Source organism: Drosophila pseudoobscura, chromosome 2 (assembly GCF_009870125.1).
Source record: "Drosophila pseudoobscura strain MV-25-SWS-2005 chromosome 2, UCI_Dpse_MV25, whole genome shotgun sequence".
NCBI classification, from domain to species: Eukaryota; Metazoa; Arthropoda; class Insecta; order Diptera; family Drosophilidae; genus Drosophila; species Drosophila pseudoobscura.
In genome coordinates, this window is record NC_046679.1 from 4555962 (window position 1) to 4582457 (window position 26496).

Here is a 26496-nt window from a genome sequence, read left to right on the forward strand (position 1 = left end):
GTCGTAGCGCAAGCGAGGAAGAACGTAAGACGCTAACGTTGCACGTGGTATATTTTTCGATAGGGCCGGCCGAACAGCTGTTTGAACAGAACAGAGTAGAAAAAGAGTTCATTAATTGGTTAAAATTATGTGGGCAGGGCTGAGAGTTATAGATAGCTAGAAATATTCCACGGAATATCAAAATCGAGGAATATTGAACTTGAATTCATCAGTTTTTAAGATGAGACGGTATATTTTGGTATATTTCTGAGGGTCGGACAGTATACTTTAACGATAAATCCGCGGTCACACTGGTGCCCATCCGTTTATGTAAATCCAACAATTTTTAAAAAATGTCGAAAAACTTGATTTTATCACTTACAAACTTTGTTAGAAGTTTGGAGCGTCTTTTCCTGCCATATGGCGGACATCCACCAGGTGAGTGGCAGCCGAAGTGCGGCGAAACAAAGCTAAATATTGCTCCAATTCCCAGCGCTGGCCCTGGCCGGCTTCCAGCACGAACATAGCACCAGCAGCAACAAAAGGGCACAGGAATTTAGTCTGAAGGAGCTGATTGGCGATGGAATGCTGTGGGCCGTGCCCAAGCACAGGCGTTCCGTGGAGAAGCGTCTGAATCGCAAATTCGGCTATCCTGAGTACGTGTGGAAGCCGCTCAAAGTGAAGCGAAACATCCGCTCGTGCCAGACATGCGGTCATGACCATGAATTGGGTGTGCTGTGTCGTAAGTTGCAAAGAAAGTCTAAGGGGATCTCTATTAATTAAGTATATTCCAACAGCCTTCTGCTACAACAAGGTGCTGAAGGAAACGGAGCAGATGCAGGCGAAAATCCAAGAGAAGCTCGGTCTGGATCCCGTCGACAAGGAGGTTATTGTGCTGTACGAGGGAGAGAAGGCCGAACAGACTGCCGAGCAACTGCAGGGCAAACGAATTGTGGAAATGAAAAAGCCACGTCCCATGTGGTTCACCAAAAATCTACTACAGAAATCCACACAGCAGCAGTCGGAAGCCAAGGAGGTTAAACCCTCCGATCTGGCATAGATATTAGGTCACATTGTGCATTAAAACCTACTTTGTTATCAACAGGCAACTTGTTTATTGTGTGTAAATTGCAGCGATCTCGCTTGCCGCAGAAATCCATTGCTGAAATCCTGGGCACTCATTGGTTTGCGTCCTTCCACGCGCACCTGCAGCACTTCTAGCTGTGTGCCCTGGGCACAACCTATCAGGAGGGACTTCCGCGAGCGTTGGTAGATGAAATGGCCTGGTTCCTGCATCGTTAGCTGCTTCTCAGGCAACCGGAGCTCCAGGAGTTGTATTTGCTTATCCAGAAAGCTTGTTGTAAGATTTTTGTAGCCATACAGAGCTCGATGCCTGGCATACAGCTCGTCGGCGCTTAGTTCTGTCCACAAGATCTCTGTAATTTTGGATGTGATCTTTGGAGCTGCATAAAAATAAAGTTCATATCGGATTCTCGAGTTTATGATAAAAGGTATAAAACGTACCATAGCTGGCAGTCGCATTATCCTGTGGCTTGGCATTTTTAAGCCTGTCGGATAAATTGTTTACAGTATCGACCAGCAAATCGGCTCCCAAAAGAGACAAGGAGGCATGCAGCTCTGGCATGTAGATGTCCCTTCGAATAGGCACTTCACGCTGAGCCAGGACCTAAAAAGAGTTACTTTATATTGTCCACATAAGTTTCTCTTATCTTTTGCAATCACTTACAGCACCAATATCAAAATGATGTGGCTCAATTTTCATAATTGATACACCTGTTCTCGCATCGCCCTTCATAATTGCATAGATGATGGGTGCAGCTCCTCTCCAGAGAGGCAGCAGGCTGGCATGCACGTTGATCATTCCCCGCGGAAAGGCATTAATAATCTGAGCTGGAATCATGTGACCAAAAGAGACCACAACGCCCAGGTCGTAGTCCGTGCATTGGTCCTCTGTAATAGGCCACCGCTGCAAGGGGAGTTTCTCCCGCTCTGCATAGGTTCTCACACAGTTGGCGGGACTCTTGAAGGATGTAACCACGCCCAAGTTGTGACTACGAAGTATCAAAGTATTAGAGTTTATTCAGATATTCTTTTAAAAACGCTTAAAAACCTGCAATTTTTATGAAGGGCCTGAAGACTGGGCAGCGAAAAGTTGTCGGTACCGAAAAACAGTATTCTGGAAGGTTCGCGGGTTGAAATAGATCGTGTAATTTTGAGACACACACTTTGAAACGCTTTTCTCTTGTATTTATAAAAGTTATTAGCTAATTTCCGCCCGAAAAGCATAATTAAAAGCTATTGGATAATATGCGCGCAGAGGTAAACAAAAACAGCTGTGCTAGTGGTGTGTAACTATCGCCGACATCAATGGTTTTGGAACGATATGTTATAGCCACTGCGATCTATTTTATATACTTTTCGCTATATTTTGGAGTCGAGATTAAGTTGGTGGTATATTTACGGTATATCAGTATATAAAGAAATCCAGTAAAAGCAAGTATTTAAAATAAGCCAGTAAAGTACAAAGTTGGTTCATTTATTCGATAAAATTATGTGGGCAGGGCTGAGGGTACTATTAAGCTAGTAATATTCGACGGAATATAAAAAACGAGGAATATGTAAGATAGACCTTGAATAATTCGTCAGTATATTTACGGTATATTTTTAAAAGAAACGGTGCACTTCGGTATATTTGTCAGGGTCGGGCGGTATATTTTATGTTTATATGTGTTCATTTTGGTCGGTCACACTAAGCAAAAAACGCAACAAAAGGAAAATCTAGCGAAATTTTAATTTTAATTTAATTTTTAGAAAGCAAGTGGCAGATTTGTGTGCAAACTGCATGTGGACCTGGGTAAAGCGTAATGGAGGCAACAGCTGCTAAACTTACCATCCCCCCCGTCAGCTCCAGCTCCAGCACAACATCCAGCGAAAAAATGAACTACGCACTGCAAGTGGCCCTGCAGACGATCAAAGAGCGATGCATGCAGCTGCAGCGGAGGGTGACCAGTATGGAGGAGGAGAACCAGCGGCTGCGCGAGGCCAACGCCAAGGGCTCCAGTGGTGTCCAGCCGGGCAGTGGCGGCGGCGGCGACGACTCGCTATCCCTGCGCACACAAGTGGCCGAGCTGCAGCGCCAGAAGGAGCAGCTTGAGGAGCACATCGGCATGGTCTCGAACGAGAATCGCAGACTGTGGTCGCGTCTGTCACAAATCTCCAAGGACCAGCAGCAACAGCAGCTGCTGCTGTCACAGGCCCCGGCAAAGGCCGAGGATGCGTCACCCGACTCGCGTGCCAATCAGAATCTTATTCGCTCCAAGACTTTCACACAGCACTCGCCAAATCCGCACTTGCGCCAGAAGATGATCTCAGATGGCCTGAGGGACATCAGTCTCGAGGAGATAGTCCTGGACGACTTCGGGGCCGGCGACACAGAGATGGGCTATCCCTACGGCCTGCCCGTGGAGGAAACGACGTCCAGTGAACCAGATGCCAATTTGGATGCCAAACGTTGCATGGATGGGCTGCAGGACCTGCGACGGGAGGCCTTGAAGCAGCAGCAGGAGCTGAGCTCTGCCCTCACGCTGCTGGAAAGCCGCATTGGTAGGCACTCGTATTTCGTCTCATCATTTGATAGAAAACTTATAGTTATTGTTATCTTATCTTTTCACAGCACTGCAGCCCTGCCGGGAGTGCACCCAAAAGGCAGCCAAGAAGCCAGAAATGGCAGATAAGAGCCTCGAAACCGATGAGAGTCTCAACAACGAGCTCAAACTCTACCACAGCGAGCACAATGACACGCTCAATGGCTACAATGGGCATGCCTCCGCCCCACCGTCTAGGATCAATATTATCCAGGAAAAACTGAAGGCCGACGCTGCCGATGCCATGGAGAAGACCTGCCCCATGTGCGGGAAGCTATACTCCAGCCAGGTGTCCTTCAACGCGTTCCGCGAACATGTGGAGATGCACTTCATTGACGATGCCTTAGAGATGGAGATCGACGGCAGTGTGGAGCGCCAGTTCGAGTTCGTTTCGCATACGGTGGGCGACTTCTGACCCAACAAACGTATCTATTTCGCCACTGAACTCTGACCAATAACCCAATTCCCCATACCCAAAATGATGATGAAACTAGTGTTACAGTTTTAAAGCAATAGGGTGCATAGAACCGTGTGCTTCTCGCTTTCCTCTGGAGGCATTGTTACGTTACGTTGCTTTGTTTAAGCAGATAGAATATGAAAACATTAATCAAAATCAATTGCATTAATTGAATGCTCCTTTTCTATATATAATGTATTGTATTAACTATAGTACGTGTGTATGTATATTTAATTTTTAGTGATAGAATGCGAAATACGGATTAAATGTAATGCCTTAAAATGCTAAGCGACTTTCTATTGCCGCAACAATCTTCTTGCCATTTCGGAGATTCATTCATTCGGCGATGATTGAAAAGTGAAACTAAAAGACTCCTCTCCAGCTCTACCCGCCCATAATTGTGTGTCCAATATAAGTAGTAATGACAAATGCTTGGCCCATTGTTATGCCTAATTGGCGCCTCTTATGCACGCTTCCCATTGGATGCCACAACATTATGGATATTACGAAATTTTTTTCAAAGAAGTTATTACGCAAAATATGCGAAGTGTGCGGAACTGATGAGAGTGGGTCTCCCTCGAGGTAAAAAGCTATCAATCATATTTATCATAGGACTTAAGTGACCCTGAAAAGCTGGCCAATGTTTAGCCCTAACTTTGATTTTGGCTTGTAATTAAAATGCTAATTTTTTCAGCTACTTTCTTTAACGTCGTCACAGCAGAGGGGATTCCTTATAGCGTTTATATTTTGGGTTTTTTTGCGAAATTTGTGTACCCTGAAATAAGGCATATCAAAATTTCCAAAGGACATTGAACCGAGATCAGATCCTAAAGGTGACATATTATTGGCATTTAATTTGTTGGAATCAGCTGGATTCACAATAGAGATCTCTTAGTAATGTTATATCGCATATCCCTGCAGCCTAAAAAATTACTGCTCAGTAAATACAAATTTATTAGTCATCCAACTTCAAGGGTACATATATTAACTTCGTATCCAACATCTGCTTTCTTAATGGTTTTTTATCAAACATTTCCATATATGTAAATGTCGGTAAGCAGCATATCTCCCCCAATAGTTTGAATTTTTTTCTAATAAAATAAATGTTGCATGAGTGAAAGGAAAGGGAGTTTTCATACCGTACAGCCTTGCCGTGTTGAACCCCAGACACCTTCTCCCAAAGATCTGTTTTCCGCATTTCCATCGGGGCCGGGCCATTCTTTCAAGAGCGTTTATTAAATGTTTTTTCTTCGCCCCATATTGCACAGATTTCAAGTAATCCATCATTTATCATTTCGAAAAGAAACAACTGCAATTAGACTGCCAGTTGCTGCTACTGTTTGGCGTTTGATTTGCCACTAATAATCGCTCCACTTAGGTTTTTCGATTCGAACCCGATTCCGAGACGTAGCGGTGGCATACACCAGCTACTCGCACCGTGGCATAGTCGTCACTAAAGACACTATAAAAGTTATCGAGATGTGGGGGAACCGTTTCAGTTGTGCGACGACCGCACCACCAGCGACAGCAGCAGCAGTTGCCACCGTTAGTTGTAGTATTCACCGGGAGATCCGTATTCGTATTCGTATTCATATTCGCATTCGCATATGAGAAATTATGCAAAACTGAAAGCGACCCGAGACAAAGACAAGCAGGCGCGTTTCCGTTTCCCAGCATCAATTAAAGAACCATAAACAGAACAATCGGGAGATTGCAAATCTGTAAAACAATGCCAGAATCGAGACTTTTTCAAAAACTTTTACTATTGCTGCCGCTGGCCTATACCAACAAGCCGCAACTACCGCATAATGGTAATCCCATTGGAAAGAACTCCAAGTGAAACTGAATGACATATCTTAAAAGAAATGTAAAATCTACTGGACACCATTCCAAATCGAACTCTTTTCCCCATTAACAATCAATAATAATTAATCATTCCATGCCCTTGTTTGGAGAGCAACCAAAGAAATGAGAGAGTCGATCGATGTCGAATAAAATTACATCTAAACCAATTTAAAACTTATTCATGGTCTGCGCTAATAGGATTATGAGCCGCTTATCGGTTGAACGAAAGTGAAATTTGTCTCAGACCTGGTTTCTGCTTCAATATCGATTTTGCAGATGATGGCGATCATCGTGTGCATCATTGGAACTACGAATATAACGGAAACGACTGGGGTGGCACTTGTCGGACGGGACTACGACAATCCCCCATAAGATTGGCCGTTCAGAAAGTGAGTTCTAAGTTCTAAAAAGGTTGATGAACAAGCTCATCAAAAATGCATTACAGAAAGAAAAACGCTACTGTTTCTCTTAGATGTTGCAAGATATATGCTGTAAAAATATATCAGTTGAGTAAACATTCATGTAAAAGCAAACATCGGAGATGTTTCCAATCCCTTTAATGTGTTTTAACAAGTTTAAGTTACCAAAAATATTAAAGATAATTGAATAATAATTTTCCCGACTATAACCATTAATTTGTTTCCGCTTTGCGCATTGACAGCTAATTTGATGATTTAAACTAAAGTCTTGAGTACAAACAAATTGCTTCCGAATGAGACAAATTGGAAACTCTTTTAACGCACACTTTTCGTATTACAAGAGTTAATGGTTTTGAGGGGGTGGGTGATACATATATATGGAAGAAATTCATTTCAATAACCTGAAATTTTCTTCATGCTTTCTGCCAGTCGCTTTTAGTAGCAATGCCGCGGATTACTTTCGGGAACTACGACACAAAGCTGAGACCTCCACTCACCTTGGTGAACAACGGGCATTCGGGTAGGTCATGTCTCTACATTTCCATACGTATGCTAATCCACTCTGATACTCCGCAGCTCACATGGACATACCAGAGACGCTTGACAACAGCAGACCATTTATAACTGGAGGGCTCCTCAAGGGTCGGTACATTGCGGAGGGTCTCCATTTCCATTGGGGATCGCCGAACTGGCGTGGATCCGAGCATTCGATCCAAGATCATCGCTATGATGTGGAAATGCACATTGTTCATAGGAATTCAAGGTACGCCGATCTCCCCGAAGCATTAAAGTATAAAGATGGCGTCGCTGTGCTTGGAGTTATGTTCAAAATTGTCCAAGTACGTTTTCCTAGAAACGTTTTGATCCTCAAGTGAACTCAAACATAACGTTTCGGCTTTTAGACACCAGATGCCTTTTTTCCCGGTCTGAACAAAATCTTTGCCCAGCTTCCAAAAATTAAGAAATACAAAGAGGAAGCGACAATTTTGGGCAGTCTAACATTGGGACAAGTGTTCGGAAATTTGAACACCCGTGACTTTTTCACGTACAGGGGATCGTTGACGACGCCTGATTGCGAGGAGGCTGTTACCTGGACCGTGTTCTCCCAGCCCCTGCCCATAAGCTTTCCAGCGGTCTCGCGGTTCTGGAACCTACGCAGCTCTGACGGTTACAGATTGGTCAACAACTATCGAAACATCCAGCCCAGGAATAACCGGCCCGTATACTATCGTACCAGCCCGAATCAGATAAACAATTTGCTCGGCTAGTAATGATCATTGGAGAAGAGGACCAAAGATGGGAGCGAAAAATATACCTATTTTTATTATTTATTTCATATTTTACAATAAAATGATAAAAGAATTTTAAAATCTAATTGTGTTGAGTGTTTCTGTTTGAACAAAACCCAATATCTTCCTATAAAGCCTCTTTTACAGGATTAAGACATACTGAATGCGAAGTTAATGTCAATTAAAGAGATGTGAATTATGGGTATATGTATTGCAGATTGTTTAAATAAGACATTAAAGTATTCTTCAGGATGGCTTCAGTTTTAATGTCCATTATTATGACCGAAGTCTAAATAGAGAATACCCCACCCCTAATATAAATATACTACATATGTACATACAGTATGTCAAGAAACTCTTTACACACTGAAATTAAATTACATTTTTTGACTTTGGATAAGAAAATAATGGTCTTTGGTTCAAATTTATCAAATTTTTTTAATTCCTAACCATTCAGGGATTAATTATAAAGTAGTTAGTGAAAAAAGAATAACAAAACTATAAATAGGTAACTTACAAAACAACAAAAACAATGATTACTCATTTTTGACACTGTCAAGAAACTCTTTACACAAAATATTTTCATTTTTTAAATTCAAAATTCTTTGTAATTATTTAATATATTTAACTTATTTTAATATTTGGTATGTCCTCCCTTAGCATTGACTACATGCTGGAGCCGTTTTTTCATCGAATTTATCAGTTTTTGTAGGTCATACTCAAAGGGAATCTTTTGCCACTCTTCCAGTATGAATTCTTTTAGCTGATTGCGGTTTTTGGGCTGTCTTTTCCCACTTTCTTCTTGAAGTAGGCCCACAAATTTTCAATGGGGCTAAGATCGGGGCTCTGGGGTGGTGTATCAATAACTTTTCCACAGTTGTAAAGCACCCAAGCTCTCACATTGGACTCTATGTTTGGGATCATTGTCTTGATACAACTTGAATTTGGCCATATTGTCCGTAATGGGCCCAAATTTCTCCGCACTGCTTTTTAAATTTGTTTTTAAAATTTGGAGGTACTGTTTTGGTTTCCAGTCTCCCTTCGTTCTTCGCGCGACTTAGGACATTGTAAATTGTTTTCCTGGATACTGAAAACATTTCTACCATGTCTGCAACAGATTTGCCCAACTGGTGATTATAGTAAATCAACTGGACAACGTCAAAACTAAGTCTTTTGCCAGGCATTTTAAAAATTTCAGAATGTTACTCTGTACATGTGCACCGGTCAAAATTTCGCAACCAAATCAAAGTCAATGCAAAAATAGAGCATCACTGAGCAACGCCAAAAGCATAGATTACGGTAAAGTCCCGTTTTTTCTAAGAACGAGATCAAAACAGAGCTCGAAAACGAAATGTGTAAAGAGTTTCTTGACAGTGTCAAAAATGAGTAATCATTGTTTTTGTTGTTTTGTAAGTTACCTATTTATAGTTTTGTTATTCTTTTTTCACTAACTACTTTATAATTAATCCCTGAATGGTTAGGAATTAAAAAAATTTGATAAATTTGAACCAAAGGCCATTATTTTCTTATCCAAAGTCAAAAAATTTAATTTATTTTCAGTGTGTAAAGAGTTTCTTGACATACTGTACTTATCCTAAAAAGCTATCTGTTATGAAGAACTCAAGATATGACATCTGGATTTTATTTTATAATCACAATATAACCTTAAGCAGCGATAATAATTACTACACCATAGCCGAGGCTGAAGTCAGAGAAATATAGTAAGAATAAATGTTACCCAAGATCAGTTACCCAAGCAGAAACTAATCGGTACAGAATCGGAATTGCACTAATGGTTATTGCATTTGCTTAAACTACAAATTTAGGTATACAAATGTAATTCATAGAAATGGTACTATATCCGACAAATGTTCCATTGATGACCTCCAAGAGTTATCAGCCGGAAAAGTACTTAGGCAAATAGAGCCCTAATTTTTACCGATACCAAATAGCTTACGTGCCAATTTGTGTCACGTGGGAAGTTACAATATAATGACTCTCCGACAGTGTGACAGCCAAAAGCTTACCCAGACACGTATTGATCTGAAATGGAGTTCGTTCTCCTTCTCCATTTGATCCGACACCTTGGTAATTTGTAGTTTGATTCGCGCTGCTGGATAATTGCCAATGCAATTTGTTACTCCTCTCTTTTTATACCCTTCCAGAGGGTATTGCTATTATGTTGATTTCATAAAGTATACAAGTTATTTGTCATCCATGTCTATACAGACTATTTCTTCAGTTCTGAGACTAAAGATCGATCACTATACAATTTTTGCAGCTGCAGCAGGCTGTAGTCAGCCATTTCAGATTAAGATCGTAGACTGAACTTTAAACTGATGCATCTGCAAGGGTATCAAATGCTTGAGTCTTTAAAGCTTGCTCTCCTTTCTTCTTTTCTATTTATTTATAAATCAAACCAAAAGCCGGTAAATGAAGTGGCCATTAATTACACGCTGTGGATGCGGCAAAACTCAATTATTTGCCTATCTGGTTTTCTAGCTGCAGAGCTTCTACGTAAATTGAGCCCATGGGCGGATTAGAGTATTGCTGCGATGCTGCACAGTGGTGCCTTTTCAGGATTTTGAAGAAAAGCCTCACAAAACAATGATCGATACTTTGGATTTCTGAATGAAATAATTTTCTTTGACTTACGAATTGAATTTGGAATACTTTTTGGTATTATTCTGAGGACGTCTTGTATTTTTATTAAAAATGGATGCATTTTTGCTAGTTTTAATTGTCAAAAGGTGCCACCGTGCGGCAAATCTGCAAATGATTGCGCTTATCAGACCCAGACTTATATACACGCCCATTTAGAAGTTATTGCTGATGCAAGTGGGCTGATGCTGGTGTTGGTCCGCTGCTGCCAGTATAAATGGTCCTGCCTGGCTCTGGGAGACTTACAGTCTTGTTGCAATCTCCTGCGCGAACAGAACGGGCAGGAATCATTAGAAAATGTATCATCCTTTGCCTGCTCTCGGCTGCCTGCTTCTGCTTGTGGTATTCACCTGCTCCAACGCCTTGATTCGTACGTATTGATGATGCCTCTGCTTCGGACCTGTTGTCTATAGCTTTCCCTTAGATATATCTGAGGAATATCTGACTGCCATAAGGCTGGATCAGGCGGATGACCAGGCAGCCGGAGACTATAACTACGATCAGCAGGGCGATGACTGGGAGGGTCTATGTCAAACGGGACAGGCACAGTCGCCTATTGCTCTCAATGTAGAGGAAGTAAGTTTGAAATCTTGACAGAACGAGGAATATAACCAGCTGGGGAAATGTTCCACAGACCGAGGATATGTATGTTCCACGCATTCGCTTCCACTATTATAATGAAACCCTGCAAACGCCTCTTGTCCTGATGAACAATGGCCACACAGGTGAGTGACTGAATGATGTTTTGAGCTAATGATTGAACTTGATTTTGAACAGCCAACATGGTCATACCACCCACCCAGTTGGGGCCGCGTGCCTACATCAATGGCGCTCTTCTGCCGGGCAACTTTGAGGCCCAGAGCGTGCACTTCCATTGGGGATCGAGGAACTCCAGTGGCGTGGAGCATTTGGTGAACTATAATATCGAAAGAGCACAGGTGGAGATGCATATCGTGCACAAGAATACACGCTACGCCACCACCTCGGAGGCCAGTAAGCATCGGGATGGCCTCGCCGTGCTTGGTGTGCTGATCCGCCCCGGAAGGAGGCAAAACTCCAGGAACTCCGGCCTCACCAAGATCTTCAATCGTGTGCCCCGCATAGTTCAATACAACACTAATGCCACAATAAATGGTCGCTTGGAAGTTGCACAGCTGCTGGGATCTGTCGTAACGGGGGAGTTCTTCACCTATAATGGTTAGTCCACTCCCAGTCCCAGAAAAAGTTCGATATAGGAATCTTCCACTCTCTTTAACGTCTGTTTAGGATCGCTGACTACACCGGACTGTGCTGAGGCTGTTACTTGGATTGTGTTCCCAGATGTTCTCGAGCTGCAGTATCGACTAATAGAGAGATTGTTCAACCTGAGAGATTCACGCTCCAGACCTTTGATCAACAACTATCGCGACCTACAAGATACAAATGGAAGACCAATCTACTATCGACGTTTACCAGATCTACCAAATCTTGTATAATTTTTATAAAATTGAGAGTATATTTGAAATATCTCCAAGATTTGTATCCTTTTTCGACTGCGCCTCCACTTTTTATGGGGATTTTCAAGATACCATTCGAGTGCGACATCGTTTAATACCTTGTGTTTCACTGCTGCAATGTGTTAAATATGATTACAGCAAAATAAACGGTTACAAAAGCTGTAATGTGATTAATTTCATTTTATTTTATCTGATTAAGCTGTCATCTGATCAGAGATAAGAACTTACAACTGGCTTGACTTGGGCTTAAATCACCACTTGAGTTAGTTCCGGTGCGTGCAATTCAGAACTGGATTTCTGAGTTCAACAATTCATTTAATTGTCACTGGTTTGAACCGAATGAACTTAAAATTATACCAAATACCGACATTAAACATTTTCAACACAAAATTACATTTTGAAAAGAAACGTTTTCTGTCGCCGGCCACTTTCGTAGCATTTAGCTTTTGTCAGGGGCAAACTTTGTGCCTACAAGTATGCTATGTCTCGTTTTGGGGCTGCCAGACTTATCGATTAGGCTTGCTTTTTCTCCTGGCGGTCTCCATGAAAATTTAAATATTCTCGGGCCGGTGGACGAAATGTTGAAGCAATAATGGCTCAATTGTGTATTTGATGCCATGCCAAAAAGTATTTTCGTACGATATAACATATGTTTATCTCAAAATCTCAATTAATAATAAAGTAAAAGTTAATTAACTTTGCATAGTCCAATTAATAAATTAACACAAATATTGATAATCAATTTAGCAGAGCTCATCGTTGTGGATGGAACACACTTCCCTCTGTTGCGTATAGAAGCAGGCACCAGAGCAGGCAAGAAATCGTTTTGGCTTGAGCTTTTGTCTGGTTATGACAGATTTACGGCGCCATATATCCCCGCGAACAGATACGGCAAACTATTGGCGCCGAGATGAACGCTGCAGGGGGCCTAGGGAATGGGGGAAATGGAGACTGGCACTGGGGACCTGAGGTACAGGTGAGGGTAAGATAAAAGGCAAGTCGGCATCGATGTTGCTTATACGCAACGTGCAACGGACGCACACGCACACGCACATACGGGGGACACAGGAAGGGGTCCACGTCCACATATGGGCTCCATAGACAATTTGCATTTGCAATTTTCACTGCAGTGTCTCTTGGAGGTCCTCTCGCTTCCCCCCTCCCGCTTCCGCTTTCCATTGAATGTTACTGTCGTTTTCTCGTTTTTCGCGACTCGCTGCGCACTGCATTTTTCACATTTTTCATTTCCGTTTCCGCTTCTACCTCAAAAAGAGAAAAGAATACCACCTTCCCAGTCCTACGCCAATGCTGGCAACCTCATACCCAGAATATTTGCGCTTTGTGCGTTTATCTTTGCCTCTGACTCTGCTGTCTCTTTCCCTGCCTGCCTCCTGGTCTGTCTCCTGCTTATTTGCAGATTAATTTGGCTGCTGCTGCCTTTCGTCCCGCTCTGGTGGTAGTCTCTCACTCACCTGGGGAGCAATTTGTCGCACAATCCTTTGTCACCAATCTGAAGGATCCTTCACTTTATTCCGTTGAAAATGTGCCATTTCCGGGTGTGTCGATATGTTTCAACCATTGAATTTTCATGCATCTCCATTCATGAATTATCCCCCTACCGACACGAGTCCATCCCCCTTTGCCATCTTTTTATCAAACTATTTGTCTTGGCAGGTTGCCTTTCTTGGCGTCAACAATGCAATGGATTGGACTTCTGGCGTGTATAATGTTCTTAGATCAATCAGCGATACTTCAGTAAGAAACTAGATCTTTCTTTGGTTTGCCATCTGATGCATTCCATCCGCATATCATTGTTTATTCGGATGCCTCAATGGCATTGTCTACTGCACTGCACCCTGTGTCATGTGCATGTGGATGCATCAATCATCAGTAACACTTTGGTGAATCGACCCTTACATCAACGCATTCAAGTGCTGCAGCTTGATGACAGAGCAGTTGAGGAGCCCCTATAGAGTCAGACACCCTGTAGAGTCAAACAAATGGAATGAAGTACAAGCTATTCGTTTATCCACTTAAAGTAATCCACATGCTTAAGCTTTTATTCAAAAAATAAAGACAACAACAAATCATTCAAGTTTTTTGTGGTATGAAATTCAAAATTTGCTTTGTTTTCAAATCATTTAATTATTTAGTCTTCAAGGCTTTGCAGCTCATCATCATTAAAAATGTGTTCTTTAGGACCAGGCTCTAGGCCTATAATCCACTTTTTTAGTCAGAACAAATCTGAATTTCTATGTACAGAACCAACACGTGTCCTCCATTTGCCCACCCAGTTCATAATCCAAAGGAGAGGGCGGCGAAAACATGATTTTTTTTGTTTTTTTTGGTGGAAAGAATACACAAGGACACAACTGTTGTTCCTGCTGTTGCTGTTGCTGATGATGATGATGTTTCCGCTGGCTGACATTTAACGCGCATTTAACTAATTTCATTTTAAATTGTTGACAATTAAGGGGAATTGCCAAGACGAATCGAGACGAGAGCAGGAGACCAATGCCTCGAGTACTTCAACAGAAAGAGAGAGAGAGAGGGAGTGAGTTCCTCTGGCATTTCCCCACTCCTGCAACGTTGAACGAACACCACGTGCCATGTCGCAGTTAATTTGTTGGCAATAAGTTGGAACACAAGGCCTAATTACAACAACACGCACGACATGACTGCGAAATTTTCATTAAAATGAGCCAGAAAGCGTACGCTCCGCCATAGTCGGGTGCGAGGACAATGGATCCAGTATCCGACACGGAACAGGAGCATACGGTTTCCAGTAGCGTCCAACAGTTGCAATCGGAACAGCGATGGCAAAGGAGACACTGCCCGTTCGACTGGTCATGGGGAGAGCTGCCTGGTGGATACCCCATCCAGGACCAGAGCCACCGCAATGCCATCGCAAATCCACTCGACACGCACCTGCGGCTGTGACGAACGCGACGGTCATGGTCGCCGCCGCGACTTCAGCGGAGGATACGCGAAAATTGCCATTTTCTGCCGCTTTAAAGGATTTGCTGCAGAACCTGTCCTTTCATTGTTATGGTAAATTAGTCGAGCACGGCCGTCGCATTCAGGAGCGGTAAGCAGTGGACAGTGGGCAGTGGGGGGCTCCATCCAGCAGCAACCTTTTCAATTAGCATTAGCCATTACCGAAACCGTCAACCACCCGCAGCTTCTTCTGGCTCATTTTCCACATAACTGCCCTGAGCGTTCTAATTGCATTCCTCTGGGGGACCTACACGAACGAGGTCCAGGACGCTCTGGTCACCACCATTTACCATCCGCTCTATCCCATTTGGAAGGTGCAGTTCCCGGCGATATCCGTGTGCTCCTTTAATCGCATATCCGAGCGGGCTGCCTGGCGTTATGCCCAAGAGCTGTAAGTCGAATGTTGTTTCGGGGTAAAAGACTTACAGACAATCCTGTAATCCTTTGCAGGAGCGGCAAGGATCCCAAACAGCGCGACGCTAGCTTCTTCTATGACCAGCTGAAGGACTTTTTTAATTTGTTCTACAATCCCCATGGGACAACGGATATTGACAATGCGCTGCGCTTTCAGAGCTTTCTCGATAAATTCGATGTCGAGGCAAATGAACTCTTCTTCAATACGAGAAGGCGCATGCATCTCCTCACACCCAACTGCAGCGACATGTTTGTATCCTGCCGGATTGCAGGACGCACCTTCGATTGTCTCCAGCAGTTCGAGGAGACCCTCACAAGCCATGGCTACTGTTGCACCTTCAACTATGATGGAAGGTTCGCTGAACCGTTGGCACAATCTTTTATAAATATGTCGTATAATCACATCATTGTAGGTATGTCAACAAGCGGGACTTTCGACAGCGTTACTTTGGACCCGAAATGGGCCTTGTGCTGACTCTAAAGTCACTGCCGGGCGATATTTTCTACAAAGAGAATCCAAAAAAGGGTTTTAGGGTAAGGGGTATAGAAACGTTCGTACTTTATATGGATAGCCCAAGCGAATATTGTTTCAGATTTCCATATATGAGCCACATAGCTATCCGGATCCGTTTTCCGGAGGAGTGGCCGAAAGAATGGCCAAGACGGGCGTGAACACCTTGCTGCCCATAAAGGCCAAGATCTTTGAAACAGTGCCCGAAGCCCGCAGGATGAGTATGTCGGTGGTAGGTAACCTTCAATCTGCTAACCAAATCAATTCACTCTTTCGATGTTTTACCAGCGCAAGTGTCTCTTTGAGGACGAAATGCCGTGGATCTTTGCCCGTCGCTATACCTTCAGCAAGTGCATCTCCGCCTGCCGGGCACGCAGTGTCGTCAGCCTCTGCGAGTGCCTGCCCTTCTCACTGCCCCTGCGGTACATCGGTGGGAATGAGAGTCGGCTCTACTGCACGCTGCAGCATGTCGAGTGCCTCAAACGCTACGATTGTGAGTTAATCTGAAATTCATTCAATCTGAAATATATGAGTACTTGCATTACTTATGTATATGCGATGTCCCCGTGTCCAGTTAAATGGTTGAATGTCATCACCAGTCGCGAGAATGTCACTGGCCTGGAGCACGAGATGCAGGATGCCCTCTACTGTCCGCAGTGTCTGGCCTCTTGCTCGGAGACGCGCTACAGTGTGCGCGGCTCCATGACTTTGGCCCTGCCGAGCACATCGAAGTCCCCGCCGTAAGTCCGCTGGAAACATGAATTCATGGCGGTGGAAATTGTGCTTCTGCTGCGCCTTCAATTGAGTTCAATTTCCATATGGAATCACTCCTTGGCTCAACCCCTTTCCCGGGGACTCACGTTGACTCCTTGCCAAGAGATCGTAAAAGTTTTTCATTTTGCAGGCGAAGCATCCTTGGACCTACTGGCAATAACAGTTACGGCCAAGCCAGCGCCAACGCCAACGCCAACTCGAACTCATCCTCTCAGTCGGAGATGACTGTGGTTCGTATTTATTTTGCCGAAACGCACATTCAATACTTTCGCCAGATTATTAAGAGCGCCTGGTACGAGACCTTCAGTGAGTATCTCCCTATCCATTCAAAATGGGGAATGGGCATGGGATGGGTTTTGGGGGTGGCTGTAACAATTTTGCATATCTCACCAACCATTATGCCCGTTTGCCAGGTACAATTGGCAACATCTGCGGCATTATAGCGGGCTTCTCATTGATTGGCATCTGCGAGCTGTTGTTTTTTCTAGGCAAACAATTATGGCAGGGCTGCAAAGCGGAACTGAGGGCAGAACTCGCACACATTCAATGTCGGAAGGAGCACCAGCACCCCTCTGGGGGTACAGAGCAGCGGCAGCACCAGCTCCACGCAGTAGCAGGGGAACAGGAGCCAATGGAGTTGTTTATACTGCCGTAATTGAGCGAAATGCATCGTTAATTTTAAAGCTCAGTGATTTTTATGCACATCCTTCTGTGTACTCCGTTGATCGACTTCCAGCTGGATGGGGTGTGGAGTGTGGAGTGGAGCACACTGTAGTGGACTGTGGAGTCCGACTCAAGTGCACTTACTTTGCATGGTCATTGTCACATAAAAATAAACAGCGAGCCTCCACGTACGATTGGCAATTGGTGGACTGGGAGGACTGGGAGTGGCATGGCTTGAAGAGTTGCCAAAAAGGCCCAGACGGTGACATTAGCGCCAGCAGTTGCTACATTCTTTCTGGCCATTTGCCCACTTCGGGGTCAACAGCGAAGCAGTTATGGACCACAGAATACACGGGCCTCCAGTTCCTGGTCCCGGTCCCGCCCCAGCACTTACAATCAGCATTATCTTTTATTTTTCGTATGCAGAGTTGGCAGAAACAAACAGAACAAGATGTGACACACCAGCAGCTGTTCGCTGTCGGCCATCCCAAGACCTTTGCCTGAAATCAATGTCCTGAAATCGAATCTAAATTGGGAAGGGGAATCGGAATCGGTATGGGAATGGGAATCCACCCATCTCCTGTGACAATTTCAATTTCAATTATTCTTCTCGAATTACGTTTATCTGCCAGTTAATTTATTGGGTTCTCAAGAAACTCTGCTCTGCGCTATTTCAAGCATAAACAATTTGTATTTACTTAGTCAGCAATGGAAATTTATTTGTTATTCGTTTGAACGAACCGAACCCCTCGTCTCAGATGGGGCGAACTTCTCATTAAAGAAAGGAGATATTATTACCTCCATAAAATCTTTGGCAAGTCTTTGCTTTGCCAATTGTTATACCTCGATGGAGTGGAATATAACCACTCCCCAACGTCGGAGCATATACTCGTACATATGCAAATTTCTGGAAAATTGAAATGATTTTCCCTCCATTCAGCTTGTACGCCAGTTGCTTGGCTTTACCATGCATAAAACTGCCTAAAAATTGCAAAAAATTTAAATGAACGCACTCGATACAGAGATCCCCATACCGACTCAACGGAATCCTGATAGCATTGTTAAACAAAACACTGTTTGGGGAAGGAAGAGAACAAAAACTCAACAAAAAAGGGGGGACAGAAAAAACAAAGAAGGAAAGTGGAAATGTCCATGGACCAGCGCTTCAGTTTCGAATCGTTCCGGCTGGCTCGCCCTCTCCACCGACGAGGCGTATTATCGCACAATACAATATGTATATTGGATTATTTCGTTTGTGTAAGTTTTTGCAAAGGGATACCAGAAGCCGAAACTGATGATGGAACCGTACGGTAGCAGAAGCTGAAACTGAAACTGGAACCGTACCTGGTGGCAGACACTAATCCTCACCCCCTGAGAGAGCAGAACAGAGCAAAGCAGAGCAGAGCAGAGACAGAGGCAGATGCACAGCGTGGTGGCGGTATAGAATTTCAACCAATAACAAAAATATGCGAACAAAATCAAAAATACTTCTATGATTTTTTCAATCTCCTTCTCCTCGCTCACACGCTTCTTCCCTTACTCCTTTTGCACCACCACAAAAGCGTTGAAGTTTTTAATTGAATTCTGTATGGAGAGGAGAGGAGAGGAGACGAGCCTGGCCTGGTGCTTTACTCCTTTTTGTAAGTTTTATGCCAAGTTACTACATCGAAAATGCAAAAAGTTGGAAACGAATCAAAGTGGAGGTAAGGTGCGTTAAAGGTTGGGTCTGTGGGCGCTTAAAGTCGGTTGGTTAGCGCTGTAAAGCGGTGAAGGCTAATAAGGAAATTGCTAGGATATGTAGAGTATTTCGAATTTCTTATGATTAACATTAAGCGGACTTTAACATTTCGGTTTGGGGAAGATTTACAAAAAAATGAATAGAAAGTTTGTTTCATTCAGAAAAAAAACAACCAATATTCACAGTTTACTGAGTGGAAATGTAAAAGAATGTCCTACACAGCACAGCAAAATGTTTCAAGTGGATGGATTTTTCCCTCAAAAGGATAATCCATGAGGACCCCTGACCTGCTTTTGCGAGTACTTTCGTTTCTATTCCCCACTTAAACCATTTTCGTCACATAAATAAAGCTAAACATCTTTTGTGGCCTTATGGGGTTAAGCCAAGAGGATAACCGCTCGACGAAAGCCAATGAGTGGAGGTCCTTTCCTGCATTCCCTCAGTGGGTCCCCGAAAATCCTGCAACCCATTTAAGGCACTTTACCCGGCCTCGTGGTCCCTTTGCTTTCCAGGGCTCGTGCTGCCTCTGCCTTCCCTTTCCCAGACTTCCTTTGGTTTGGCTTTTTTCGACAGTTTTTAAGCACTGCAAGAGATGTCAAGCTCTCTCTCTGCGACCGTTTAAGCTTTCAATTTCGCTACCGCTGCTGCTGCTATGTGTCGCATGTGTGTGTGTGTGGAAGGGAGATGAATTATTTAAAGCATGAGTGTCATGGCGTGTGGGAGAGCAGCTCGCTATTGTTGGTGCGAGTGAGTCCGTATTTGTTTAGCGTCTGCCTGTTGTCTGCTGCCTGCTGCCTGCGCGGCGGCGCTCTCATGAATAAACAGGCAAACAAATTACAGTACTCGACAAACAAAAACAAAGGCAAAGCTCGCCTCGCGCTTACACATTTCGCACCTTGGCGTGCACAGGTGCAAAATGTGTAAGCGCGTGCTTTTGTTTAGGCTTTGCGTTCCTGCACTCAGTACATGTCATAGCACAGGGCTATACTGTATCCAGGAGATTTAGGTAACAAGCCATTCACCAGAACCAACTACATTCGTTGTAATGTTCCTGAAAAAACCTTTTAAATAAAGAAACTTTTTGTTGATCTAGAATATAGATCATATAGAATATAGTGATCTCTAAATGATATAGTTGTCTCTTTTCTTAAATTTTTGTATAGTTTTTCAAGCATTTGCCGACTTCAATTTAAATGTAATCTAAAGTAATGGGTATCTTATGGTCGTAAACATCGTCTTTTGTATCCTTTCGTGTTAAAATTTGAATTTCTGTGGGTTTTTTAGCGGCAGCAAACAATGAAATGTAGGCTAAGATTTTAATAACAATTTTTACTGCGATTTTGTGCTCTTGAAGTTGAGCGCCAGACGACCGCAGAGCGCCATTCATAGCCAGAAAAGGACCACCGTGAGATGGTAGGGGGAAATCTCTTTCAGGATAGAAGCTGCACATGCTCCATTGCATTTCTAAGCATGTCGAATGCTCGCATGAATGGCTGGCTGGCTGGCTGGCTGGCCGGCTTAGTAGCTCCCTCAATGGAGAAAACTCATTCAAGCATTTTCGACCACCGAAGCACAGTGGCAGACTCTCTTTCAAAAGGCTCTGTTCGGAGTGGGAAGTTTCAAATTCGAAAATCTGAAATTCAAAGCTGTCAAAAATATTTGAAATGTTCCGCTAACCTCGCCTCACTTCCCCTTATTCTCTGGTTTTAGGGGGCCCACCCCCAGCTTCCGTCTAGACATCAATCAACACCTTCGACATGATGATTGACAGCTGCGGAACGACTGCATGAAAAATAAATCTGTCATTTGCATTTCAAGTTTCGTTTTGGAATAAATATTAATATAGTACTTGAAAAATCGGTCTTGTTGCTGCTGTTGTTGCTATTATTATTATTATTATTGCTGCCAAAGTCAATTTGTCAAAACCACGCCCCTGATACGGCTCCCCAACAGCAGATGCTTGTCAAAGCATGTCATTTCATTTCATTTGATTTTATGTTTTGGTGTGTGGTTTCAGCGCACAAGGGAAAACGAGGGCAAAAAAATAAGGGAAAAACCCTCAATGTTTTCTTTTCCAGCTTAAAAACCGATTTCCACCCAACGTAAATATTAATGTATGTATGTATCAAAACCGCATATTTAATTAATATAAAATAAATGATTGGGAAATAAATTAAAAATTTTGACTTCGGGCTGCATCCGGAGTACACAGCAGGGCCACGGCCATCGCCGAATGCAACGGACCTGAAATGTGTGTCTGAAAATATTTGCTTATGGTTTGGCTTTAATGCTAACACTTCGCCCTCCCTGCACAGCGATGGGTCTGTTTGTCCGGCCAGACTATTCGTTTAAACCATATGAAAGCATATTTAAACACTCGACGAACCCTCGCTTATCTCTGCCCAAAGCGAAGTCTCGCCGGTTAATTATTTTAAGCTTCTGCATTCAGCAGCCATGAATGGAATGTCGGCAGTGGATTTTATGGATTGGACCACCGTATAGTGGTCACGAATATGACTGACACATACATACATATATCAATGCAATGTATTTACAGGCTCGCAGGTTCAATAATGTTTTTCCTTCGCTGTACAAAATATTGCTGCTTTGCTTTAACTGGATTTTTATTAAGTTAAGATACTAGAGGATTCTTGGCTCTGCTGAAGACGGTATAATGTTGATTGGTGTATTGGGGAGTATTCAGAGTCGATGCCCTTTGGGCTTAGAAGGCTGCTCAGATCTACTGATTCTGGTGATGACGATGATGTCATGTATAATTTTCGCAAAATAACGAAATATTCAGGTATTTTTAATTGCCGTAACAAAAGTATTAGTCACTCAGAAAAGTATGTCACTCTTAATTAAAATATGAAATACAAGTACTCATATAGCTTTATTTATTTCGAATGCAAGTATAAATTATGGAGATTGGGTAGCTTCTCAGTTCAGTTGTTTGATCGCGTCATCGAGTCTGCCTGAAAAGGTTTCGCGGCCTCACACTAGTCGTTTGCTGTGTTATACTTCAGCAAGCAAAGGCTCAGATTTTCGCGCAATTCACTGACACAGGCAGGGATGGATATTCTGAAAGGACCCCTACATCCGGCCCGGAGAAGTACCTCAACATCTTGATTCTACTAACTAGACTGCAAATTCGATTTGCCTCCATCGGTGAGAACTTTTCACTTTAACCGAAAGGATCTTAAATACCTCTTTATTTCTGAGCCCGATGGATTGTGCACCCTCGTATTGTTGAGTGTAAATTCCTAATTCCTACTGCGGAATCGGAAGATTTAACATAACAAGTACTGCCCTAGCATTGACAGTATCTGTGACTATTAGACGGTGATACTCTGGGATATACCTCTGCAAGTTCTTGGCCCACTAGTAATGCGCATTAAAGACCAATTTGTCAGTAGCAAGATGGGCAAAGGCAGAAATAATTAAGGGACTAAATAAAGTGCAATATAGCATGTCATGGCATGGCCACTGGCCACTCAAATATTAGTTAATTAATATATATAAATATATCGCAGGAAATTCATTGAAAATAAAATGAAGACTGAAAGGAATTCTCGAAAGACCTTACATTTTTTGAGATTTCCATGACAACTCTTCAATTTTCATCATTTTGTTGCCGAGTGGGAGTGGGCCTCAGTCAAATTACAAGAAAGGGAGGAGGCATGTTGCCTCCTGTGAAAATTTCTGCTTTTACTCGTATCGTATACACACACACACACACGTTCTGAGGCTGTAATTTCGTTGGAGTACGACGAGTATCTGGGCGAAAAATATCCTGCAGCTGATTTTTAATTACGAAAACACAAAAAAGGATGCTGTTGCGACTTCGTGCATGTAAACACCAATACAAGCACAGAAGCACGCACACACACTCACGGCCATGCCACACATACTTATACACATTTCGGCATCGCATTCCGTCCTCTCACCATCTGCAGACATTCCTAGACCTCAATGAAGCCATCGTCTCCTCGGCAGTTTCTGCATGTGTGCTCGTGTGTGTGTGTGTGTGTGTGTGTGTGTGTGCGTGTGAGCCAACAGATTTCAATTTTTGTGTGTTAATTACATTGCCGGGCCCCAGTTCCGGACCTCCCGCCGGGTGGGCGTGGCAGTACGGGTACGGCGGCCCCACTCGACTCGACTTGACTCTGTTTCTCTGTTTGTGCTTGTGTTAAGCATTTTGGCGCTGCTGAATGTTTAATTATCAAAAATTTGCACTTGATCCTGCGTTTTTAATACCCTAGAAAGCAGAGGGTGTTCTTATTTCCAACAGATGTTTTCAATGCAGATCAGGGACGATCAACATATTCTTGATCAGGATTCATCTGTCCGGTTGATAAGCCAAGACCGTATCCTTCATCCTTGCAACCATTCTAGGGAAAAGTGTCGCGTTCTTTTCATCCAATTACATCGTCAATCCCAGTTTTCACCTGTCCCCCCAAAAGCATGATTCTGAAAGGTGGCAGGGGCACCATTCGGAATTCCGGAAATTCTTTAAATAGAAGGCAAAACAATTACATGGAAAAAGAGTCCGCCCTGTAAGCCTGCACTCCCTAAACTCTAAGATCCTGTTAGAGTAGGCTTTTCTGATACAATTTGAGGAAAATCGGATGACTATAGGTGCCATGGAAACAAGGGTATCCCTTCTTGCGACCCTTGAAAGAAGCTTTCCTTTATTATTTGGCTCCTTCTTATTTTTCGTTTTCTGGCACAATGGTCTCCCTGAGAGAGAGGGAGAGATTGTCAGTGTGTGTGCGGCTTATGGTAATTGCATGACGTGAATGTATGTGTGTGTGCCCCTAATGTTTTTACAAGTGTGTGTGTTTTTGATCCCCTCTCTGCACTCTCGTTCTCGAAATTTGATTTGGCCGTGTTTTGTTCTCATTTTGCATAATTGAAGGAAACGAGTGCCCCCCGGGCAAAAACAGATCTCATAGTTGCCCTGTGGCCTATTTATTTATTAATGCACTGCACACGGGCGAACCATCCCTGCCAAACCAACAACAGGACAAATTATTTATAATTATTGTACGAGCGGAAGAGACCAAAGGAAGAAGATGAACACCGAGGAAAACTGTAGAGCTAAGTCGCCGCACATTTTTCATTTTTATGTCCGCATGGGGGTCCAGGAGGGGGAGGTGCGGGGAGGTGGGAGTATCAAAATAAAAAGGGAACAATATCAAGATAATTTAATGCCTTTAAAACAGCAAAATGCCGTTAAAACCAACAAAGGAAATCGCTCTCTGCCGGATACCCACCATCACCATCTCCATCTACATCTTCTTTTTGGCGCTGTCTCGCTGTTATTATCCCGTTGTCGCCTGACAAATAAACACACACCGTGCAGTGGGGCTGTAGCTGTCCTCTAAAAGAAAGCCCCTCCGCCGACGAGGACTACAACACCAAGAACATTAAATTAAACACATAAATCATATTTTTTTGTTTTGAGAGTACGAGGTGTGGGAGTGCCATGGGGACTGAGAGGGTGGGAGGGAATAAAACTTAAAGGCGCCCTTGGAACAAATGAAACCGGAATATAATGTAATAGTCGCCTTTTTTGGTTTCATTGCGTTGTAATTAAAATTGTCTACCAGTTGCAGACATTGTTAATCATTTGGGGTTTTTTGTTGTTTGTTTCAGGGCCAATGACCGTCTGGTTTAAGAGGGAACATGCCGATTAAAGAACATGAAGAGTTTTAAATGTCCTTCCAATCCCCTCGCTATGCAGATCGCTTCCATTTACAGACCCATCCATTACACACACTCCACATAATTAATAAGCACTAGAATACCGTTAAAGCCACGCCCATACTGTCCCCTCTTTATGGACATTAATAGACTCATGTACTCACTCACACACCTTCATAGATTTTATCTGCATAATTAATTGTTAATGACGATATTGTCGCGCCCACCCTTTGGCTTTCGATATTAATTTATGTATTTTTGCAGAGATTTATAATTAATTTCGTATTATTTGCTAAATCAACTGTAAATGTGATAAATTAATAGCTCAAACAGATCAAACTGGCAAAAAATGGTTGACAAAAATATATATTTAATTTACATGCAGGATACATTTTTGTTATCAAATGTCTGCGAGAATTACTCATTAAAGGCTTTTGGAATGGAATATTCATACAGTGGTTTGCTCTGTACTTTGAGATTATTTACTAAATATTTTCCCTTTCATCCTTTCATGCTTGATTTTCTATTTTAAAATTTTTGTTAAATTTGAAAAGTTTTTTCCATATCTGGCTTTAAGCATGAACAGTCAGTCCCGAGCCTTAAAAGGCTGTCCTTTTTTTGAGAAGGATTTATAGGTTATCCTGGGAAATCGAAGCTGCCAAAAGTGGAGCCCGAAAGTGGTTGCCTAAATAAATTCTCAAATCGGTTTAGACGGAGGTTTTTGGTTGTGGTTTTGGCTTCACTTTTCATGAGTTGTTTGTCTTTTTTACGAGCTTGGTTTGTTAATGCAAAAGTTACTCCGAGAAAGGGTGTTAAAAGTGCTTATGGTGCCCCCACTCCCACATCCACTCCCACTCCTCCGGCCATCATCGGGTTAGCTAAGCAGCTTGGCATAAATTTGTACTGGGCTTTGAAATATTTGCCTTGCCTTGCATTCCATTTCATTTTGGGCAACAAATTTTGAAAGACTCTTTTTTTTTCCTGTTTGAGTGCCTGTCACTTTTAATTGTTGCATATTTAATGGGCTCTCTGTAGCTCATTACCATTACCTGGCTCAGTTTTATGGCATTTTCACGACACGATTCTCCTCTGGCTGCCATCAAATTTCGCCACCGCTGGCATTGCATATTTTAGTTTACTGTTTGCTCTGGTTAATGCCATGTGATTCCTGTCGCTCCCCTTTTACATGGCGCCTTTCTCAACAATGTCCACTGCTGGACAGCGAGCGGGCCTGTACATAACTTCTATGTGCAGTGGATGGAAATGTTGCATAAAATAAATGTGCACCAAAAACCAGGCTATAATACTAAAAATAAAAAAAATAATAATAATTTTCCCTGGCAACGCAATGGCCAAAGCTTCAAGGGTCGCGGGCCCTATGGCTGCTCGGAGATGGCCTTTTCCTGGTCCAGTTCTGTTCTGGCAGGGAGTCGTCCATTCGTTTGCGCTTTTCTGCTTCATTTTAAACGATGATACTTAAATTTCCATTAAAGCACTTGCCGCGACCATCAATAAAAGTCCCAGCGAGGGAAAGCGATGGAAAGCAACGGAAAAGTGACGACAAGAGGTAGAGGGAGACCAATGGACTGCGTAGCTTTTTTTTCCACAACCAAAGTCAAGCATGCTCTGCGGTTTCAGCCCCGTCCACCCATTCGCATGGCCATGGAAAAAGTGCGGGTGGTCGGTTCAAATATTTACAGTGCACAACTTTTGCAAGTATATAATAATATTGTATTGGCTAGAGATGCACAAACTGCAAGGTTCTGGGGCTCTGATGCGATATAAATTGGAATCCCAGGGAACACTGGCCTGTCGTGAAGAACTCTAGCCTGGGAAGGCCTTTGATTGTTAAATTTAAATCAAAATTGTACTCAAATGGAAT

General features: G+C 43.0%; 6 protein-coding genes across 6 annotated transcripts; 5 read left to right on the forward strand and 1 right to left on the reverse strand.

Moving 5' to 3' along the window:
- Nucleotides 1-183: 183 nt before the first annotated feature.
- mRpL32 (mitochondrial ribosomal protein L32) lies at nucleotides 184-1088 on the forward strand. The gene is made up of 3 exons (XM_001357900.4): nucleotides 184-417; nucleotides 473-721; nucleotides 777-1088. The coding sequence occupies exons 1-3, from the start codon at nucleotides 333-335 to the stop codon at nucleotides 1037-1039; spliced, it is 597 nt and encodes a 198-aa protein (XP_001357937.2). The 5' UTR covers nucleotides 184-332; the 3' UTR covers nucleotides 1040-1088.
- On the reverse strand, nucleotides 1071-2355 carry LOC6896881 (methionyl-tRNA formyltransferase, mitochondrial). The gene is made up of 4 exons (XM_002137035.3): nucleotides 2111-2355; nucleotides 1727-2051; nucleotides 1504-1666; nucleotides 1071-1442 (listed from the first exon to the last, which is right to left on the reverse strand). Exons 1-4 carry the CDS (start codon nucleotides 2284-2286, stop codon nucleotides 1078-1080), a joined length of 1029 nt encoding a protein of 342 aa, XP_002137071.2. The 5' UTR covers nucleotides 2287-2355; the 3' UTR covers nucleotides 1071-1077.
- A 355-nt stretch (nucleotides 2356-2710) lies between these two features.
- spn-F (Protein spindle-F) lies at nucleotides 2711-4384 on the forward strand. The gene is made up of 2 exons (XM_001357901.5): nucleotides 2711-3603; nucleotides 3674-4384. Exons 1-2 carry the CDS (start codon nucleotides 2865-2867, stop codon nucleotides 4057-4059), a joined length of 1125 nt encoding a protein of 374 aa, XP_001357938.3. The 5' UTR covers nucleotides 2711-2864; the 3' UTR covers nucleotides 4060-4384.
- A 1217-nt stretch (nucleotides 4385-5601) lies between these two features.
- On the forward strand, nucleotides 5602-7737 carry LOC6896882 (carbonic anhydrase 2-like). The gene is made up of 5 exons (XM_002137036.4): nucleotides 5602-5912; nucleotides 6223-6335; nucleotides 6795-6885; nucleotides 6942-7204; nucleotides 7268-7737. Exons 1-5 carry the CDS (start codon nucleotides 5831-5833, stop codon nucleotides 7631-7633), a joined length of 915 nt encoding a protein of 304 aa, XP_002137072.3. The 5' UTR covers nucleotides 5602-5830; the 3' UTR covers nucleotides 7634-7737.
- A 2962-nt stretch (nucleotides 7738-10699) lies between these two features.
- CAH5 (Carbonic anhydrase 5) lies at nucleotides 10700-11798 on the forward strand (the record flags this gene model as incomplete). Its single annotated transcript, XM_033377187.1, has 4 exons — nucleotides 10700-10891; nucleotides 10950-11040; nucleotides 11093-11512; nucleotides 11582-11798. Coding segments are annotated over 4 exons (912 nt in total), but the record flags the coding sequence as incomplete, so codon positions are not given.
- Nucleotides 11799-14627: 2829 nt separating this feature from the next.
- On the forward strand, nucleotides 14628-17162 carry ppk24 (pickpocket 24). Its single transcript, XM_002137038.3, has 9 exons — nucleotides 14628-14899; nucleotides 14993-15199; nucleotides 15259-15576; nucleotides 15636-15756; nucleotides 15831-15965; nucleotides 16022-16226; nucleotides 16308-16473; nucleotides 16638-16813; nucleotides 16921-17162. The coding sequence occupies exons 1-9, from the start codon at nucleotides 14628-14630 to the stop codon at nucleotides 17160-17162; spliced, it is 1842 nt and encodes a 613-aa protein (XP_002137074.3).
- The last annotated feature ends 9334 nt before the right edge of the window (nucleotides 17163-26496 follow it).

What these genes read in the sequence shown, in the direction of transcription:
- mRpL32 (XM_001357900.4), top strand. Translation starts at nt 333, where the DNA reads ATGTCGAAAAACTTGATTTTATCACTTACAAACTTTGTTAGAAGTTTG. An exon ending in ATATGGCGGACATCCACCAG is followed by an intron (nt 418 to 472) that starts GTGAGTGGCAGC and finishes TCCAATTCCCAG; the next exon opens with CGCTGGCCCTGGCCGGCTTC. An exon ending in TGAATTGGGTGTGCTGTGTC is followed by an intron (nt 722 to 776) that starts GTAAGTTGCAAA and finishes ATATTCCAACAG; the next exon opens with CCTTCTGCTACAACAAGGTG.
- LOC6896881 (XM_002137035.3), bottom strand. Translation starts at nt 2,286, where the DNA reads ATGCTTTTCGGGCGGAAATTAGCTAATAACTTTTATAAATACAAGAGA. An exon ending in ATCATTTTGATATTGGTGCT is followed by an intron (nt 1,667 to 1,726) that starts GTAAGTGATTGC and finishes AACTCTTTTTAG; the next exon opens with GTCCTGGCTCAGCGTGAAGT. An exon ending in TAATGCGACTGCCAGCTATG is followed by an intron (nt 1,443 to 1,503) that starts GTACGTTTTATA and finishes ATTTTTATGCAG; the next exon opens with CTCCAAAGATCACATCCAAA.
- LOC6896882 (XM_002137036.4), top strand. Translation starts at nt 5,831, where the DNA reads ATGCCAGAATCGAGACTTTTTCAAAAACTTTTACTATTGCTGCCGCTG. An exon ending in GCCGCAACTACCGCATAATG is followed by an intron (nt 5,913 to 6,222) that starts GTAATCCCATTG and finishes TCGATTTTGCAG; the next exon opens with ATGATGGCGATCATCGTGTG. An exon ending in TTATGTTCAAAATTGTCCAA is followed by an intron (nt 7,205 to 7,267) that starts GTACGTTTTCCT and finishes TTCGGCTTTTAG; the next exon opens with ACACCAGATGCCTTTTTTCC.
- spn-F (XM_001357901.5), top strand. Translation starts at nt 2,865, where the DNA reads ATGGAGGCAACAGCTGCTAAACTTACCATCCCCCCCGTCAGCTCCAGC. An exon ending in GCTGCTGGAAAGCCGCATTG is followed by an intron (nt 3,604 to 3,673) that starts GTAGGCACTCGT and finishes ATCTTTTCACAG; the next exon opens with CACTGCAGCCCTGCCGGGAG.
- ppk24 (XM_002137038.3), top strand. Translation starts at nt 14,628, where the DNA reads ATGGCAAAGGAGACACTGCCCGTTCGACTGGTCATGGGGAGAGCTGCC. An exon ending in ACCTTCAACTATGATGGAAG is followed by an intron (nt 15,577 to 15,635) that starts GTTCGCTGAACC and finishes ACATCATTGTAG; the next exon opens with GTATGTCAACAAGCGGGACT. An exon ending in AGCACATCGAAGTCCCCGCC is followed by an intron (nt 16,474 to 16,637) that starts GTAAGTCCGCTG and finishes TTCATTTTGCAG; the next exon opens with GCGAAGCATCCTTGGACCTA.